Here is a 15,974-nt window from a genome sequence, read left to right as displayed (position 1 = left end):
AAAAGACACTACCCAGAAAGCAATGGCAAACCACTTCTGTAGAAAAATTTGCCAACAATCATGGTCATAGACAGTTCTCTATGGCCTTTATCAAATCTCCTGGTTTGAAGGTGATTTTCGAGCAAGGAGATACTAGCCCATAGGTTCCAGATGTGCTGAAACACAATTCTGCTGCTGCTATTCCCCACAGCGTGAATGATGACTACCTTTGACCTATTGTCAATCTATCCCATTCAACATGATGGTACAGCAAAGGGATTCCAAAGTTTCAACATCATTTTCTTAGACTACAGAAAAACTAGCTCCTATGAATATTGTCACAGCCATTATGGATAAGGATAAGGCCAAGGAGATCATTCTCTCACCTTCATTAAACAATGCAGGTCTAGTCTAGCAGATAAGATCAATAGACATAGGAGCAGAATAGCCACTCAGCCCATTAAGTCTGCTCTTCCATTTGATCACAGTTGATTTATATCCCCTCTCAACCCCATTCTCCTGCCTTCTTTCCGTAACCTTTGACGCCCTCTGCTTTAAATATACCCAATGACCTGGCTTCCACAGCTGTCGGCAGCAATTACATCAACAGATTCACCACCTTCTGGCTAAAGAAATTCCTCCTCATCTCTGTTCTAAAGAGATGTCCTTCTACTTATTCTGAGGCAGTGCCTTCTGGCCCTAGACTCTCCCACTATTGAAAACATCCCTTTCACATCCACTCTATGCAGATATGTCCTAATAGCCAGCAATGGTAGTAAAGTCATTATCAATTCACTCTCATCATTATCTTCAGTCCTTTGCCCAAAATAAGTTTAACATGCACGAATACACATTCATATCAGGGAGAGCACTAGGTGATAAGCAGCAGGCTGCCTTGTTAGCATATTTAACTTGATATCTTTAGATTATCTTTAGATTTCATGCAGTCCAAGGAAATCTCTTCTTTTAAGACTCTCCGAATATTTTCTGAAGTTTTGTCTACAGCTGTAAATACCCTACTTTAATTATCCAATTACTTTAAATTTGACTTGTAAATGACTCTGCATGCTTATTAGAGAACTACAAGCTATTGCCATTTTATCTAATGACTGTGTTCAACTGTTCTTGTATTTAGAAATGAAGAGCATCTGTAGATTAAAGTTTGTCCAAAACTCTCTGCTGATGTTGGACCAGTGAACCCTAGAGAATCATCACAAGGAATGTAAACATTCCAAATGATTGACCACTAAACATGATCATGAAATAATTTTTAATGGACATTATAAGAATAAAATGTACTCACTGTCAGACAGAGTTGATCCCTCTACAACGCCACTGAAAGGTCCATCAACACCATATCCATTAGACTGGACTGCAAATTCATACCTAGTGTATGGCTTCAAGCTAGTAATAATAATCTCTTCTACAGTGCTAGAACAATCCAAAAAATGAATCAGTATTCACGTTGATCATAACATGTTAATTATGACTTGGATATAAGCATAACGTTAGATTTAGTGTCAATGCATTGCTTTTACATTCACTTGAGCTTTTTACAAATTTAAGTGCTTACTTTCACTGATACAGTAATACATAGATGCACAAGCAACTAATAATTTATGTACTTGACAAGAAATCTGCTTAATTTAAAAAAGGTCCATGACATTATACATCTAACAGCATGCCTAAGGTGTAGAAAGTAGTATTGATTAACTGATTTGCTCCTGGTTTACCACAGAGGAGTATAAGGTATCTCCAACACAAGCAGCATAAATTATCCTTCTCATCCAGTCTTGTAAAACTTTTGTCGTAATCATCAATTTACCTCCAGGTAACAGCATCTTGCATATCACTAATGATTCACCATCTTAGTGACTGAAAACCCCATTTGTTCATTCTCAGTAAAATACACACACTCTCCATAAATAATACATAGGGCACTACTTTTATATAATTGTAGCAATCCTGGATATTATGGTGGTCTGCTGACAGCCTTACTACAAGAGCAGCTGGAGTATTAGCTATGCTTTTAATGTCTTATTTGTGAAATTTCTAAATTTCTTTCATTATTAAGGCCTCATAGACACTTCAGAATATTTGCCAGGCTCCTTCAGTCTTTGACCCACATTTCCACAGGGCTCAAAGACTCTACAGCAGGGGTTCCCAACCTTTTTTATGCCATGGACCCCTACAGTGGACCCCAAGTTGGGAACCCCTGGTCTAAGATGTGAATCACTAATTTGGATGAATTGACTGCAACAGAAGACATATTGCCATGTTCTTAAACCACTGAATCCTTTTTCTGATAAACTAAGCTCCACTTGTTTTTTGGTTCATATTGCTATTGTTACGAACGTGCCACAACTCTGAGGGGCCAAAGGGTACAAAGTAGCCCCCTCCTTTTTGAGAATCGCAAGATCGCTATTAATTCAGGTCTGGGATTCAGGAAATGAGAGAGAGACGTCCTGAATACACAGTTTTTGGAATGTGTCCTGGCCCCCAGAAAGGCGGGCCCATTGATAACGACTATTGTCTCTGGGAGACGGAATTGTGTATTGAGTACTGGACTATTCATCGAAGCCCTCAAGGAATGAGCCACGTGGGCTGGTTGGGGGTTGGCATCATTCCAACCTGATTGACATCTGAGACCCCGTGAGTAAGGATAAAAGAAGGTCTGGGGAACAACCCCTTTAGATGCACCAGGAAAAACGCTAGAAATCCCGTGACAGCGTTTAATAGTGACAGCCGGTGGAAGGCCCACGTGTGTCCTTTCCCGTTGCCCCGAGATTAAGGCCTTGCCATGGAAGACGGCTTAGCTAAAGAGGAGATCACCACCGACAACATTTCGAAGGATCGACATCATAAAAAAGGAAAACGGGCAAGTTCTAAAAAAAATCGTCTCTCTCTCTCCAACCAAAAGCTGCAGCTTGAATGAACTGAAGTGACTTTTATATTTCCATCAGACAATACATTATCCCCTAGACAACGATAGAGCTATTTCTTATTGATTATTATTATACCCGTGCTTTTAGATTTAGTATTGATGACGTATATTATCTGTATGTTTGCATTGATATTATTTTTGTGTATTTTTATCAATAAATACTGTTAAAAATAGTACCATCAGCCTTCAATGGACCTCGCTATCTTTGCTGGTAAGTGACCCAGTTACGGGGTACGTAATACTATGTAAATGGTTTTACTGTGGTGGGAGGGGTGTTGGTAGTGTCAAAAATAACTTGTTGCTAAACAAAACAAAATAGCCAACTTAGACATCTAGGATCATGTATCTGTTTTTCTTAATTTTCTAGATCTTGACAGACCTGAAATATCTTCCCAGTATCGTGTATTTGCTTCTAAGCTTACAATATTCTTTCACTTTTTATTATCACATAGACTTCTATCATGAAATTTAACAATTTCAGACTGAGTTGTATATTCTTCCCTGCAGGATAAACCCCAGTTATCGTGCTCAGGAAATCAAAATCTGTTTTAATCTTCATTGTTAATAATTTGGAAACTTAACATTGAAAAGTGATAGTAACACATCCTAGAAAGTTTCAATGGTAACAACAAAAGTTTTAATTTACCAGTGCTAAAATTCAGGAGTTTGCTGAAATGTGAAACAATTTTAGTTAAAAGATGAAAGTAGGGAATTAGTAATACCATAATTATCTAAACTGCTTTAATGCCTCATTTTCAAAAGCCTTATTTGTTATGACAATAAGTAAGAAATAAGCAAGTAACTAAAGATTTTGTCATACAATTGCAACGGACATAGTGAGTTTTTAAAAATGTTGAGCACTGGTAACCATTATGCTCCTAAGTGAAACAAGGGTAATATTTAAACATATGACAAACAGACAGACAGACATACTTTATTGATCCTGAGGGAAATTGGGTTTCGTTACAGCCGCACCAAGAATAGTGAAGAAATATAGCAATATAAAACCATAAATAATTAAATAATAAGTTAATCATGCCAAGTGGAAATAAGTCCAGGACCACCCTATTGGCACAGGGTGTCTGACACTCCGAGGGAAGAGCTGTAAAGTTTAATGGCCACGGGTAGGAATGACTTCCTATGACGCTCAGTGTTACATCTCGGTGGAATGAGTCTCTGGCTGAATGTACTCATGTGCCGAATGATCATTAATACAGTCTTTGAGAAAACTACTCATGCATAATAGCAAAAATCACATTTCATTGCTCATCTGTAATATTATTTGTATCATATGGTGATATTTGTGATATGGTGCAACTCAAACTACCTGCGTCTCAATATCACCAAGACCAAGGAGATGGTGGTGGACTTTAGGAGATCTAGGCCTCATATGGAGCCAGTGATCATTAATGGAGAATGTGTGGAGCAGGTTAAGACCTACAAGTATCTGGGAGTACAGTTAGACGAGAAGCTAGACTGGACTGCCAACACAGATGCCTTGTGCAGGAAGGCACAGAGTCGACTGTACTTCCTTAGAAGGTTGGCGTCATTCAATGTCTGTAGTGAGATGCTGAAGATGTTCTATAGGTCAGTTGTGGAGAGCGCCCTCTTCTTTGTGGTGGCGTGTTGGGGAGGAAGCATTAAGAAGAGGGACGCCTCACGTCTTAATAAGCTGGTAAGGAAGGCGGGCTCTGTCGTGGGCAAAGTACTGGAGAGTTTAACATCGGTAGCTGAGCGAAGGGCACTGAGTAGGCTACGGTCAATTATGGATAACTCTGAACATCCTCTACATAGCACCATCCAGAGACAGAGAAGCAGTTTCAGTGACAGGTTACTATCGATGCAATGCTCCTCAGACAGGATGAAGAGGTCAATACTCCCCAATGCCATTAGGCTTTACAATTCTACCGCCAGGACTTAAGAACTCTTTAAAAGCTATTATTAATGCTTTTTGAGATAGTGATTTAGATGCATATCATATTTTTTACTGAGTTAAGTATTGTATGTAATTAGTTTTGCTACAACAAGTGTATGGGACATTGGAAAAAAGTTGAATTTCCCCATGGGGATGAATAAAGTATCTATCTATCTATCTATATAAATAAATCAATTTTGCCAACATGCTGAAAAGCAAGCAAAAGACACAAAATGCTGGAGAAACTCAGCAGGCCAGGCAGCACCTATGGAAAAGAGTAAATAGTCAATGTTTCAGGCCGAGATCCTTCATCGGGACTCAGCCCAAAACGTCAACTGCTAACTCTTTTCCATAGATGCTGCATGACCTGTAAAGTTCCTCTAGCATTTTGTGTGTGTTGTTTAGATTTTGTTTATGCTGAAAAACAGGTCCATCTTACATTTTGTCAGTATTGATCAGAGTACCAAAACCAACAGAACTGACAGCCACATTAACCAAACTAAGTTGAAACTGGAGCTACCAACATGGCAGTGTTCCACAACAGGAGTTTAAAAATAGAAGGAAGGAATCTGATCAGCTAAATTGCTATCCCAATTGATACTGGGAGTGATGGTTTTAAAGATTCCACTTCCAAATGATCTTCATGAACTGTGCTGCCAAGCAATCATAACGCAAGAAGATCAGTAAGGACAAAAATTTCAGAAATGTGTATACCAATGAAGCAGGGTTTCATATTGAATGCTGAAGATATAAGTCGGCAGGAGAGCTGAGCAGAGAGTAGCTCAACACCAGTAAACAAAACTCCCTATTCTATTCAGTAGTACTGAAAATTGCAGAGACTGCACTGTTTACCAATCTACTTTCTTTTGAAGTGACAAAAAATAATTAATTAACAAGAATTATAGTGACTAACACACACATCAAACAGGATGTACTCAGCATTAGACAGCAATTTGTCCTATCCCAAATTTTTCTTTCTCTGAGAGCATAGGAAAGGATCATCCCGGGGTAAACATCAGCAACTATGAAGTGCCACCAACTACATGTTTGCCCCAGAACTGTAGATAAGCAGTTCTTAGATGATAGAAACTAAACAAAGAAAAGTTTACATGATAGTCTAGTCCAGAAGGTCAAAGGATATTGGAAAAAAGTGATTTACAATTTGCTGGATGATGGGAGACAGAGGTGGTAATGGCTGGACTTGTGTTCTTGACTGAAAATCTGTAACAAGGGTATATCACAGGAAACAAACAAGAGAAAATCTGCAGATGCTGGAAATCCGAGCAACACACACAAAATACTGGAGGAACTCAGCAGGCCAGGCAGCATTTATGGAAAAAGCACAGTTGACGTTTTGGGCCGAAACCCTTTGGCAGGACTGGAGAAAAATGCTGAGGAGTCGATTTGAAAGATGTGGGGAGGGGAGAGAGAAACGCTAGGTGATAGGTGAAACTGGGAGGGGGAGAGATGAAGCAAGGAGCTGGGAAATTGATTGGTGAAAGAGACAAAAGGTCATGGAAGAAAGAAAAAGGGCGGGGGGGGGGAGGGAAGCACCAGAGGGAGGCTGATAGGCAGGTTGGGAGATAACATGAGAGAGGGAAAAGGGGATAGGAAATGGTGAAGGTGGGGGAGGCATTACTGGAAGTTTGAGAAATCGATGTTCATGCCATCAGGTTGGAGGCTATCCAAACAGAATATACGGTGTTGTTCCTCCCACCCAAGTGTGGCCTTATCACGACAGGAGACAAGTGGTCATTAACAAAAGCAGGCATCTTGATAGCTATGGATGAGGTGGGCTGAAAGGGGCTGTTTCAGTCCTGTATATTTCTATAATTTTATCTGGCATATACATATAGAATTAACACATGACAAAATCAAGATATTATTCAGCTGTATCACAGATAAATAAGTGTAAAGTTTTCCCAGATTAGCCACCTATCTCATTCTTCAATATAATTGTCCAATGGAACATCAGCTTCTCCAATGCACAAGACTGCCAAGCTACACTGAACTGGCTATATTGTTCAATCAACTCTGGTGAACTCAGGCCCCAAATCACTAAAGGACTCTTCAACAATTAAGAGGACAATACCGTGTCCAATATTCTTGATAAAATTAGTTACAAAATGGATTTTTCTTTTAAAATGTTCATTCTGAAATAATCAAGCTATGTAAAAAGTAACTACCGTAGATTCCGGATTTTAAGCCGCTACTTTTTTCCCACATTTTGAACAGCTTTGAACTTTGCGGCCTTTAAAACGGAGCGGCTAATACATAATTTTTTTCATGCCGCCTCGTAAACATTTTGCCTCGTAACAGTAGACCAATAAAATTGATGAGTAGTTCACAGAGGTCCAATGAAATTGTACGATAAATCAAGCGCACTTTCACAATTAAATTATTGTAAATCAGTCATTTGTACTCACCCTCATCAACATGGAAAACACTCGAAGCATTGTGCTGCCTTATGGCAGTTATTTAGTTTATAATATTTTCGCTTAGTAATTCATTTTCTAGTTAAAGTTAGAAGAGTTTTAACTATATTTGTTTTCTGTACTACATCGCGGGATGCTATGACGTCACACCCGGTTTCGCGGTGTCTTGTGGGAAAAATGCTGTTTGCGATAAACGGAAAGGAGGGGGTCGAGCGGCGGAGCGAACGCTACTTTTAAGTTAAAGGCGATCAATAACTTTTCCTGGTAGGCTGCAGTATATATATTTTTTACCAGTCGTTAGGAGATATTGGAATGTTGTTCAGTAAAGAAGTATACGCAACGTATATTTAAAAGTAGCCGCGTTACGGGCACGGTTCGAAAAAAAGCATTTGCAATATGTATTTGTTTTTGTTACCATATGGATTTAATTAAAAGTTAAAAAATCCTCACGTGTAATATCTTTCTGTGTAAATATCTCATATTACAACGTGGGACACCTGCGGCCGAAAATCCGGTGCGGCCTAAAATCCGGTGCGGCCTTTACAATTAAAAAATTGATTTTATTTCTAAAATTAGAGCCAGCGGCTTTTAATCAGGTGCGCTCTGTAGTCCGGAATCTACGGTAGTATGTTTAAATCATATAATCCTAAAATTTTAATTCATAATTAGCTTTTCATGTGTACATGTATACAGTTCAAATGAATATTACATTCTCATATGATGTGCAAATTTTACTGAAATTGATTACATTCATTAAAAAGCATTCTACTCAAACTTACCTGGTAAAGTAAGTCACAAGAGAAGCATTCTTGAGCCCCCAAGGATTGCAGCGTACAGTATAATTTGCAATCTGGACTGTAGTGAATGGTGGTCTGTTCCAACGTAACCAGATTGCTCTAGAGCCATTAGGTTCTGCCCAAAGTTGGGTTGGAGGTGGAAGAATCACAGGAGAATCTAAAGAAATAGCTTGAGATGTATTTTATTCTTTTACATCTAGCCTTCAGCTCCAACATTGTATAAATTGTTGAAGAAGCTAATAATTACATAATTTGACCAAAATATAAAAAGCACACTTTGTTTTTGTACAAAAGTTGTCCATGGAAAAAAATGCTTCACTAAGTTTATCTTCCATGCAATGAAAAAAATCAAATGTTTTTGTGCCATATTTAGGTGTGTGCTTTCTATGTTGTACACATGTCATCATTTCTCTTTATCATACATTTTAAATGATTACCATTGCACCCTTTTTGTGGTTCTTACCCAAGGTTAGAACAGGTGGCTTCTCTGTTTTTCCTTTCCATACAGCTGCATATCCATCATCTTGTTTGTTAAATGCAACCAGCTTGATTTCATAAAGTCTGTCTGACACTAAATGGGAAAAAAGCCAAATAAATATTTTTGGAAAACTGTTTTGCCACAATACCTACTGATGTTACTGCCCTGTTCTTTTCAATGAAGACATCATTTAATATTAACAAAGGAGCTAGTATGTAGGGGTACATGAGCATAATTTAGGCCAGTCTTTAATACTGAAGACAAGTACTTGATCTTTCATGTTTAAGAATGTCATTCTGAATAGGTGAAGAAAACATCATCATTTCTTACCAGGCTGATCATACTTGTGTTATATGGACCTCCCTCCCATTCTCTTCCAAGATCCTATACCGCCATTACTTTTATTTGCAGCAACGGGTGTAAAAGAGTGTTGAATACGTATTAATGTTGCCACTCTATAGCCACATTGAGGATGGATAATAGGACCATGGGTCTTATAATCATAAGAAAAAAGTGAAGCATGTCACAGAGCTCATTCAATTCCTACGCTACATCAGTGACTGCATTGGTGCTGCTTCTTGCACCCGTGCTGAACTCATCAAACTCATCCACTCATTCAACTTCCACCCTGCCCTCAGGTTCACCTGGTCCATTTCAGACACCTCCCTTCCCTTTCCTGATCTCACTGTCTCCACCTCCGGAGTCAGCTTATCCACCGATATACTATTACAAACTCATGGACTCTCACAGCTACCTGGACTACACCTTGTCCCACACAGCTACTTGTAAAACGCCATCCCCTTTTCTCAATTCCTCCATCTCCACCGCATCTGTTCTCAGGATGAGGCTTTTCATTGTAAAACAAAGGAGATGTTCTTCTTTTTCAAAGAAAGGGGTTTCTCTTCCTCCATCATCAACACTGCCCTCAACCGCATCTCTTCCATTTCACGCACGTCTGCTCTTACTCCATTCTCCCACCACCCTACCAGGGATAGGGTTCCTCTTGCCCTCATCTACCACCCCACCAGTCTCCGCATCCAGCACTTAATTCTCTGAAACATCTGCCACCTCCAGTGAGATCCCACCATCAAGCACATCTGTCCCTCCCCATCAATTCTGCTTTCCCAGGGACCGCTCCCTTTGTCCATTTGTCACTCTCCACTGATCTCCCTCCAGGCACTTATCCTTGCAAGTGATTTATCTTGTAAATCGGCGAGACTCAGCACAGATTGGGAGACTGCTTCACTGAGCATCTATTCTCCATCCACCAGAACAAGCGGGACCTCCTAGTGGCCGCCCATTTTAAATCCACTTCCCATTCCGATAGGTCCAAACATGGCCTCCTCTACTGTCACGATGAGGCCACACTGAGGTTGGAGGAACAACATCTTATATTCTGTTTGGGTAGCCTCCAACATCGATTTCTCAATCTTCCGATAATGCCCTCCTACACCATTTCCCATCCCCTTACCCCTCCCTCGCCTTATCTCCTTGCTTGCCCATCGCCTCCAGCTGGTGCTCCTCCCCCTTTTCTTTCTTCCGTGGCCTTCTGTCTCTTTCACCAATCAACTTCCCAGCTCTTTACTTCTTTCTTCCCCCTCCAGGTTTCACATATCACCTGGTGTTTATCTCTCCCTTCTCCCCACCTTTTAAATCTACTCCTCAGCTTTTTTTACTCCAATCCTGCCTTGAAGGGTTTCGGCCTAAAACGTCGACTGTACTTTTTTCCATAGATGCTGCCTGGCCTGCTGAGTTCCTTCAGTGTTTTGTGTGTGTTGCAAAATACATCAATCTTATTTTTTCACTCTGTAACCATTATCTCTCAGTTCCTTAACCACAGCCTAGAATACAGTCATCTATTAACCATCCAGGGGGAGAATTCTTAGGATTTACAAGTACTGTATATGTGAAGAAATTCTTATTTTGGTTAATAATGGGATCATTTCCTTAATAATAAATTATGCATTCCTACACAAGTCCTAGCCAGGAAAATGAATAGAGAATACCTAGCTTGTCATTGATTCTACAATTTTATACATCTCTCCCAAAATAACACACCCTCTGTTCAAGATCCTTTCATAAAAAGCCCCCTTTCCAATAAGCGATCACATATCTTTTCATTCTGTTGCTAAACATATATTTTAAGTGAGGTCATCAAAACTGAATTCAGCACTCCAGTGTGGCATGACCAAAGCAATATACAAGTATAACCTGTGGGCCTATTGCCATACTTCTAGCCGCCACAGAAACCAAAAAACCCACAATTGTAACAAGACATTCTTCCTCTTATACTATGAAACACATACACAGAGGCTTTCTTAGTTCAGTTCAGTTTCAGTTTATTGTAATTTAGAAACCACAAATACAATGCAGTTAAAAAATGAGACAACGTTCCTCTAGAATGATATCACAAAAACACACGACAAAACAGGCTACACCAGAAAATCCACATAATGTTTGGTAATCCCCATATCCAAAGTCCGGAGAGGCTGCTGCGCATTAATATCTCGCCACCATCTTAGCACGTTCCCCGGAAAGGAGCTCCAAATCCACCAGACAAAACAAGACTACCCAGACACACCAAGTCAAGAGACCAACTCTACCGCCCAACAAACCAAAAACTAAAGCTACAAGACCTACACAAAGCCACATAGTTACATATAGTTATAGTTAACATATAGTTACAACAGTGCAGACAATACCATAATTGATTTTAAAAAAACAGACCATGGGCATAGTAAAAATAGTTCAAAGATGTTAAAAGACCATAAGTTCGAAAGAAACCACCACACAGTTTCCACAAGTCCTCAGGGTCCCGATAGACTCATCATCCCACGCAGGCGGCAGAAGGGAATACCCCCGCTATGGACTTCCAAGGCGCCGCTGCACTCAGCCTTGCAGACGCAGCACACAATGAAAGCTCCATCGGACCCAGCCTCACAGACGCAGCACACAGTGAAAGTGCCCAGACCGCAGCGGACTCCGAGTCCGTCGAACCTCTGAGCCTCCGACCATCCCCTCTGGCACAGCCTCTCTGAGCACCATCCTCTGCTGAGCGCACTATGACGTCCCCGCCAACAGCTACCGGCAACGCGACCCCGAGGACTGGGGGCCTGTTCTTCTCAGCAGAGACCCAGACCTCGCAACAGCAGCAGCAATGAAGAAGGATCTTCCTGGAGATTTCCAGTTGTTCCTCTGTGCTCCCATGTCCGTTTTTCATCAGATTAGAATTGTGCACGGCACCCCACTTAACAAATAACAGATATCAACTCCGGAGAGGCTGCTGCAAACTGCGTTGCACCGGCATCTTGCTCCTCAACAAAGCAGCAAACTGACTTTATGATTATACCAAAGATCAGCTAAATCCTCTGAATACCAAAATTGGTCTCATTGGTAAAATTTTTGGTGTCCGTTTTTAAATAACTTGGATGAATTTATAGAATAGATATGAAGGCAATATTATATGTTAGCATTTTTAAATTAATCTGGACAGAAGTCTTCCTATAGCCTCCAACAAATGACAATTGTTTGAAATTAAATATTCTTCCAAAAAAGTCTCATGGATATAGCTTTATAAGAATGGAAAGAAACCCTAGTAATCAATTAATCAGTTTCTTTTTTTTTTTAAAAAAGGTGTCTGCTCTCTCAGGTAATTCCATGGAACAGCAAGTCTGTAATCAGCACCCTCCAGTGCTCCAAATCTCCCAGGTCCCAGGCTTCACACAAGGATACCTGCTGATGATGCACATGGCCAAGCCTGATTTTGTCCACGACGTCAACTGCCTGTGGACACATTTTGGCAAATGTACAGGAGGACTGAAGTTTAGTTTCCATCAATAATTAATCTCTTTCATTTGCCAGAAGTAGAAAGAAGGAATTCCGGCATGCTGCCTTTATACTACCAAGAATAATTTCTATTCATTTGCCTCAACTTCATTAATACTACATCAATTATACTTTCACCACTCAAAGTTCAAAGTTAATTTATTATCAAAGTACATATATGTCACCATATACTGCCCTGAAATTAATTTTCTTGTGGACAATCACAGTAAAAACAAAAAACACAATAGAATCAATGGAAGTCTGCACCCAACAGGACAGACAGCACCCAATGTGCAAAGAAAAATTCAAACCGTGCAAGTACAAAAAGAAAATAATAAATAAATAAATAAACAATAAATATCAAGAACGTGGTGAAGAATTCTTGAAAGTGAGTCCAATTCAGTGATGGGCAAGTGAAGTTGAGTGGTTATTCCCTCTGGTTCAAAAGCCCTGATGGTTGAGGTGTAATAACTTAATTATTCAAGCTTGCCAACTGAAAACTTGCTCTCCACCAATTTTAATAAGTGGACCACAATTTGTACCACAATGTTAAATATAATTAATGAAGTATAGAGTACAACTCCTTTTCTAATATATGTTTTTCAGATTGGCAAGCCGATAAGAGCTTTCAATACTGTTCATTTGGGCTCTCAAGGCAAATAAAAATCCATTCATGTGCACTATAGCAGGGGAACTAAGTGATGCAATTATTACTTGGGATTAAAATTCAAACACATTACATTCTTTTGCATAGTTGACTCTGCAAAAAGCATGATAAATTTCAAATTCAGAAAGGTAACCAATCACTTTGGTTGTATTAGCATATTACTTAGGTACGCTAAATTGGACATCAAATATAATCCAGACAATAATAACAATGTCAGCTGTTTCACAAGTTGGAACATTATGCATATTTAAGTATGGAAACTCAAACATTTCCAAGAGCTCTTTCCTAATGTGGCATTCAACTCTGACTTAAGTGGTATTTTTAGGGAAAGACAAAGTATGTGTGAAAAGAAAATCTGCAAGGAGGAACCAAGTCCTTCAAGTGCAGGGGAAAAAGATGAGTTTCAACATTCAAGATTCAAGTTTAATTTATCACATATACAAACATACAATGAAATGGTTGAGAGTGTGCTGGGGGCAGCAAGCGTCACCAACACAAAATATACTACAGCCCATCCCCATGCTATGAACGCCTGACTTAGGAACACACCTACATACGAATGAGCTCCCATAATATTATTATTAAATTCAAATGTTCTACAAATGGCTGAACTACTTACCTCTCTCTCTTCACTTACAGTATTTGTGTTCTTCCTTTATCAATCTTATATGTTTTTGATGCAATTCACTATAATACTGTGGTGGTATGGTTATCCTATCAAGAGATTATTGTGTATTTTACGACTTATGGACAAAATCAACATATGACCATCTGTAAAAATGAAACCTATTCATTACCTGGGCAGCTTGTACTGACATTTGATGCCAGCAATCCAGATTAATACTAAATAGAACAACCACCTCAGAATTTGTCCACTTGACATTAACATAAATTTACTGACCGCAGTTTTGGGATGGTGGTCCTAATCTCACAGAGGACCACAGCCTGAACATATTTCCAGAATCAGAATAAGGTTTAATATCACCGGCATGTGTCGTGAAATTTGTTGAGTTAGCATCAGCAGTTCAATGCAATACATAATATAGAAGAAAAAATAAAATAATAATAAATAACTAAATCAATTACAGTATACATATATTGAATAGATTAAAAATCATGCAAAAAACAGAAATAATACATATTAAAAAAGAGAGGTAATGTTCAAGGGTTCAATGTTCATTTAGGAATTGGATGGCAGAGGGGAAGAAGCTGTTCCTGAATCGCTGAATGTGTGCCTTCTGGGTTCCGTACCTCTTACCTGATGGTATCAGTGAGAAAAGGGCATGCCCTGGGTGATGGAGGTCCTTAATAATGGACGCTGCCTTTCTGAGATGCCACTCCTTGAAAATGTCCTAGGTACTTTGTAGGCTGGTACCCAAGATGGAGCCAACTAAATTGAAAGCCCTCTGCAGCTTCTTTCGGTCCTGTGCAGTAGAACCCCCCCCACCCCATACCAGACAGTGATGCCGCCTGTCAGAAGCCTCTCCACAGTACATCTATAGCAGTTCTTGAGTGTATTTGTTGACATACAAAATCTGTTCAAACTCCCAGTGAAGTACAGTTGTTGTCTTCCCTTCTTTAAAAACTGCATCGATATGTTGGGACCAGGTTACGTCCTCAAGAGATTTTGACACCCAGGAACTTGAAACTGCTCACTCTCTCCACTTCTGATCCCTCTGTGAGGATTGCTATGTGATCCTTCATCTTACCCTTCCTGATGTCCACAATCAGCTCTTTCGTCTTACTGAAGTTGAGTGCCAGGTTGTTGCTGTGACAGCACTCCATTAGTTGGCATTACTCGCTCCTGTATGCCCTCTCGTCACCATCTGAGATTCTACCAACGATGGTTATATCATCAGCAAATTTATAGATTGTATTTGAGCTATGCCAAGCCACACAGTCATGGATATAAAGAGAGTAGAGCAGTGTGCTAAGCACAGACCACTGAGGTGCACCAGCACTGATCATCAGCAAGGAGGAGATGTTATCACCAATCCACACAGATTGTGGTTATCTGGTTAGGAAGTCAAGGATCCAGTTGCAGAGGGAGGAATAGAAGCCCAGGTTCTGTAATTTCTCAATCAGGATTGTGGGAATGATGGTAATAAATGTTGAGCTATAGTCAATGAACAGCATCCTTACATAGGTGTTTGTGTTGTCCAAGTGGTCTAAGGCTATGTGAAGAGCCATTGAGATTGCATCTCCCGTTGACCTACTGTGGTGATAGGCAAACTGCAATGGGTCCAGGCCCTTGCTGAGACAGGAGCTCAGTCTAATCATGATCAACCTCTCAAAGCATTTCATCTCTGTAGATGTGATTGCTACTGGGCGATAGTCATTAAGGCAGCTCACATTATTCTTCTTAGGCACTGGTATAATTGTTGCCTTTTTGAAGCAAGTGGGAGCTTCTGCCCAAGGCAGTCAGAGATTGAAAATGTCCTTGAATACTCCCACCAGCTGGGTTGGTACAGGTTTTCAGAGCCTTACCAGGTACTCCATCAGGATCTACCACCTTGCGAGGGTCCACCCTCTTTAAAGACAGCCTAACATTGGCCTCTGAGACAGAGATGACAGGGTCATCAGGTGCAGCAGGGATCTTCACAGCTGTAGTTGCATTCTCCCTTTCAAAGTGGGCATAGAAGGCGTCGAGTTCATTTGGTAGTGAAGCATCACAACCATTCATGTTACTGGGTTTCGCTTTGTAGAAAGTAATGTCTTGCAAACCCTGCTAGTGTTGTCATACTTCTGATGGTGCCTCTATCCTTGTTCAAAATTGCCTCTTCGCCCTTGAAATAGCCTTCCACAAATCATACCTGGTTTTCTGGTACATGTCTGGGTTGCCAGACATGAGTGCCACAGATCTAGCCTTCAGCAGATGACGTACCTCCTGGTTCATCTATGACTTTTGGTTTGGGAATGTACAGTAAGTCTTTG

General features: G+C 40.1%; 1 protein-coding gene across 2 annotated transcripts in view; it reads right to left on the bottom strand.

The window, feature by feature from the left end:
* The window catches only part of igdcc4 (immunoglobulin superfamily, DCC subclass, member 4), a 146,852-nt gene that overhangs the window by 28,384 nt on the left and 102,494 nt on the right, over positions 1–15,974 (bottom strand). For both annotated transcript variants that reach the window (XM_073033192.1, XM_073033191.1), the window contains exons 12-14: positions 8,534–8,641; positions 8,053–8,227; positions 1,283–1,410 (exon numbers count right to left, since the gene is read on the bottom strand). In XM_073033192.1, the coding sequence (XP_072889293.1) occupies positions 1,283–1,410; positions 8,053–8,227; positions 8,534–8,641 (411 nt within the window). The remainder of the gene's footprint in view (positions 1–1,282; positions 1,411–8,052; positions 8,228–8,533; positions 8,642–15,974) is intronic.

Source organism: Hemitrygon akajei, chromosome 30, assembly GCF_048418815.1.
Source record: "Hemitrygon akajei chromosome 30, sHemAka1.3, whole genome shotgun sequence".
Taxonomy (NCBI): Eukaryota; Metazoa; Chordata; class Chondrichthyes; order Myliobatiformes; family Dasyatidae; genus Hemitrygon; species Hemitrygon akajei.
This window is presented reverse-complemented; position numbering and strand designations above follow the sequence as displayed.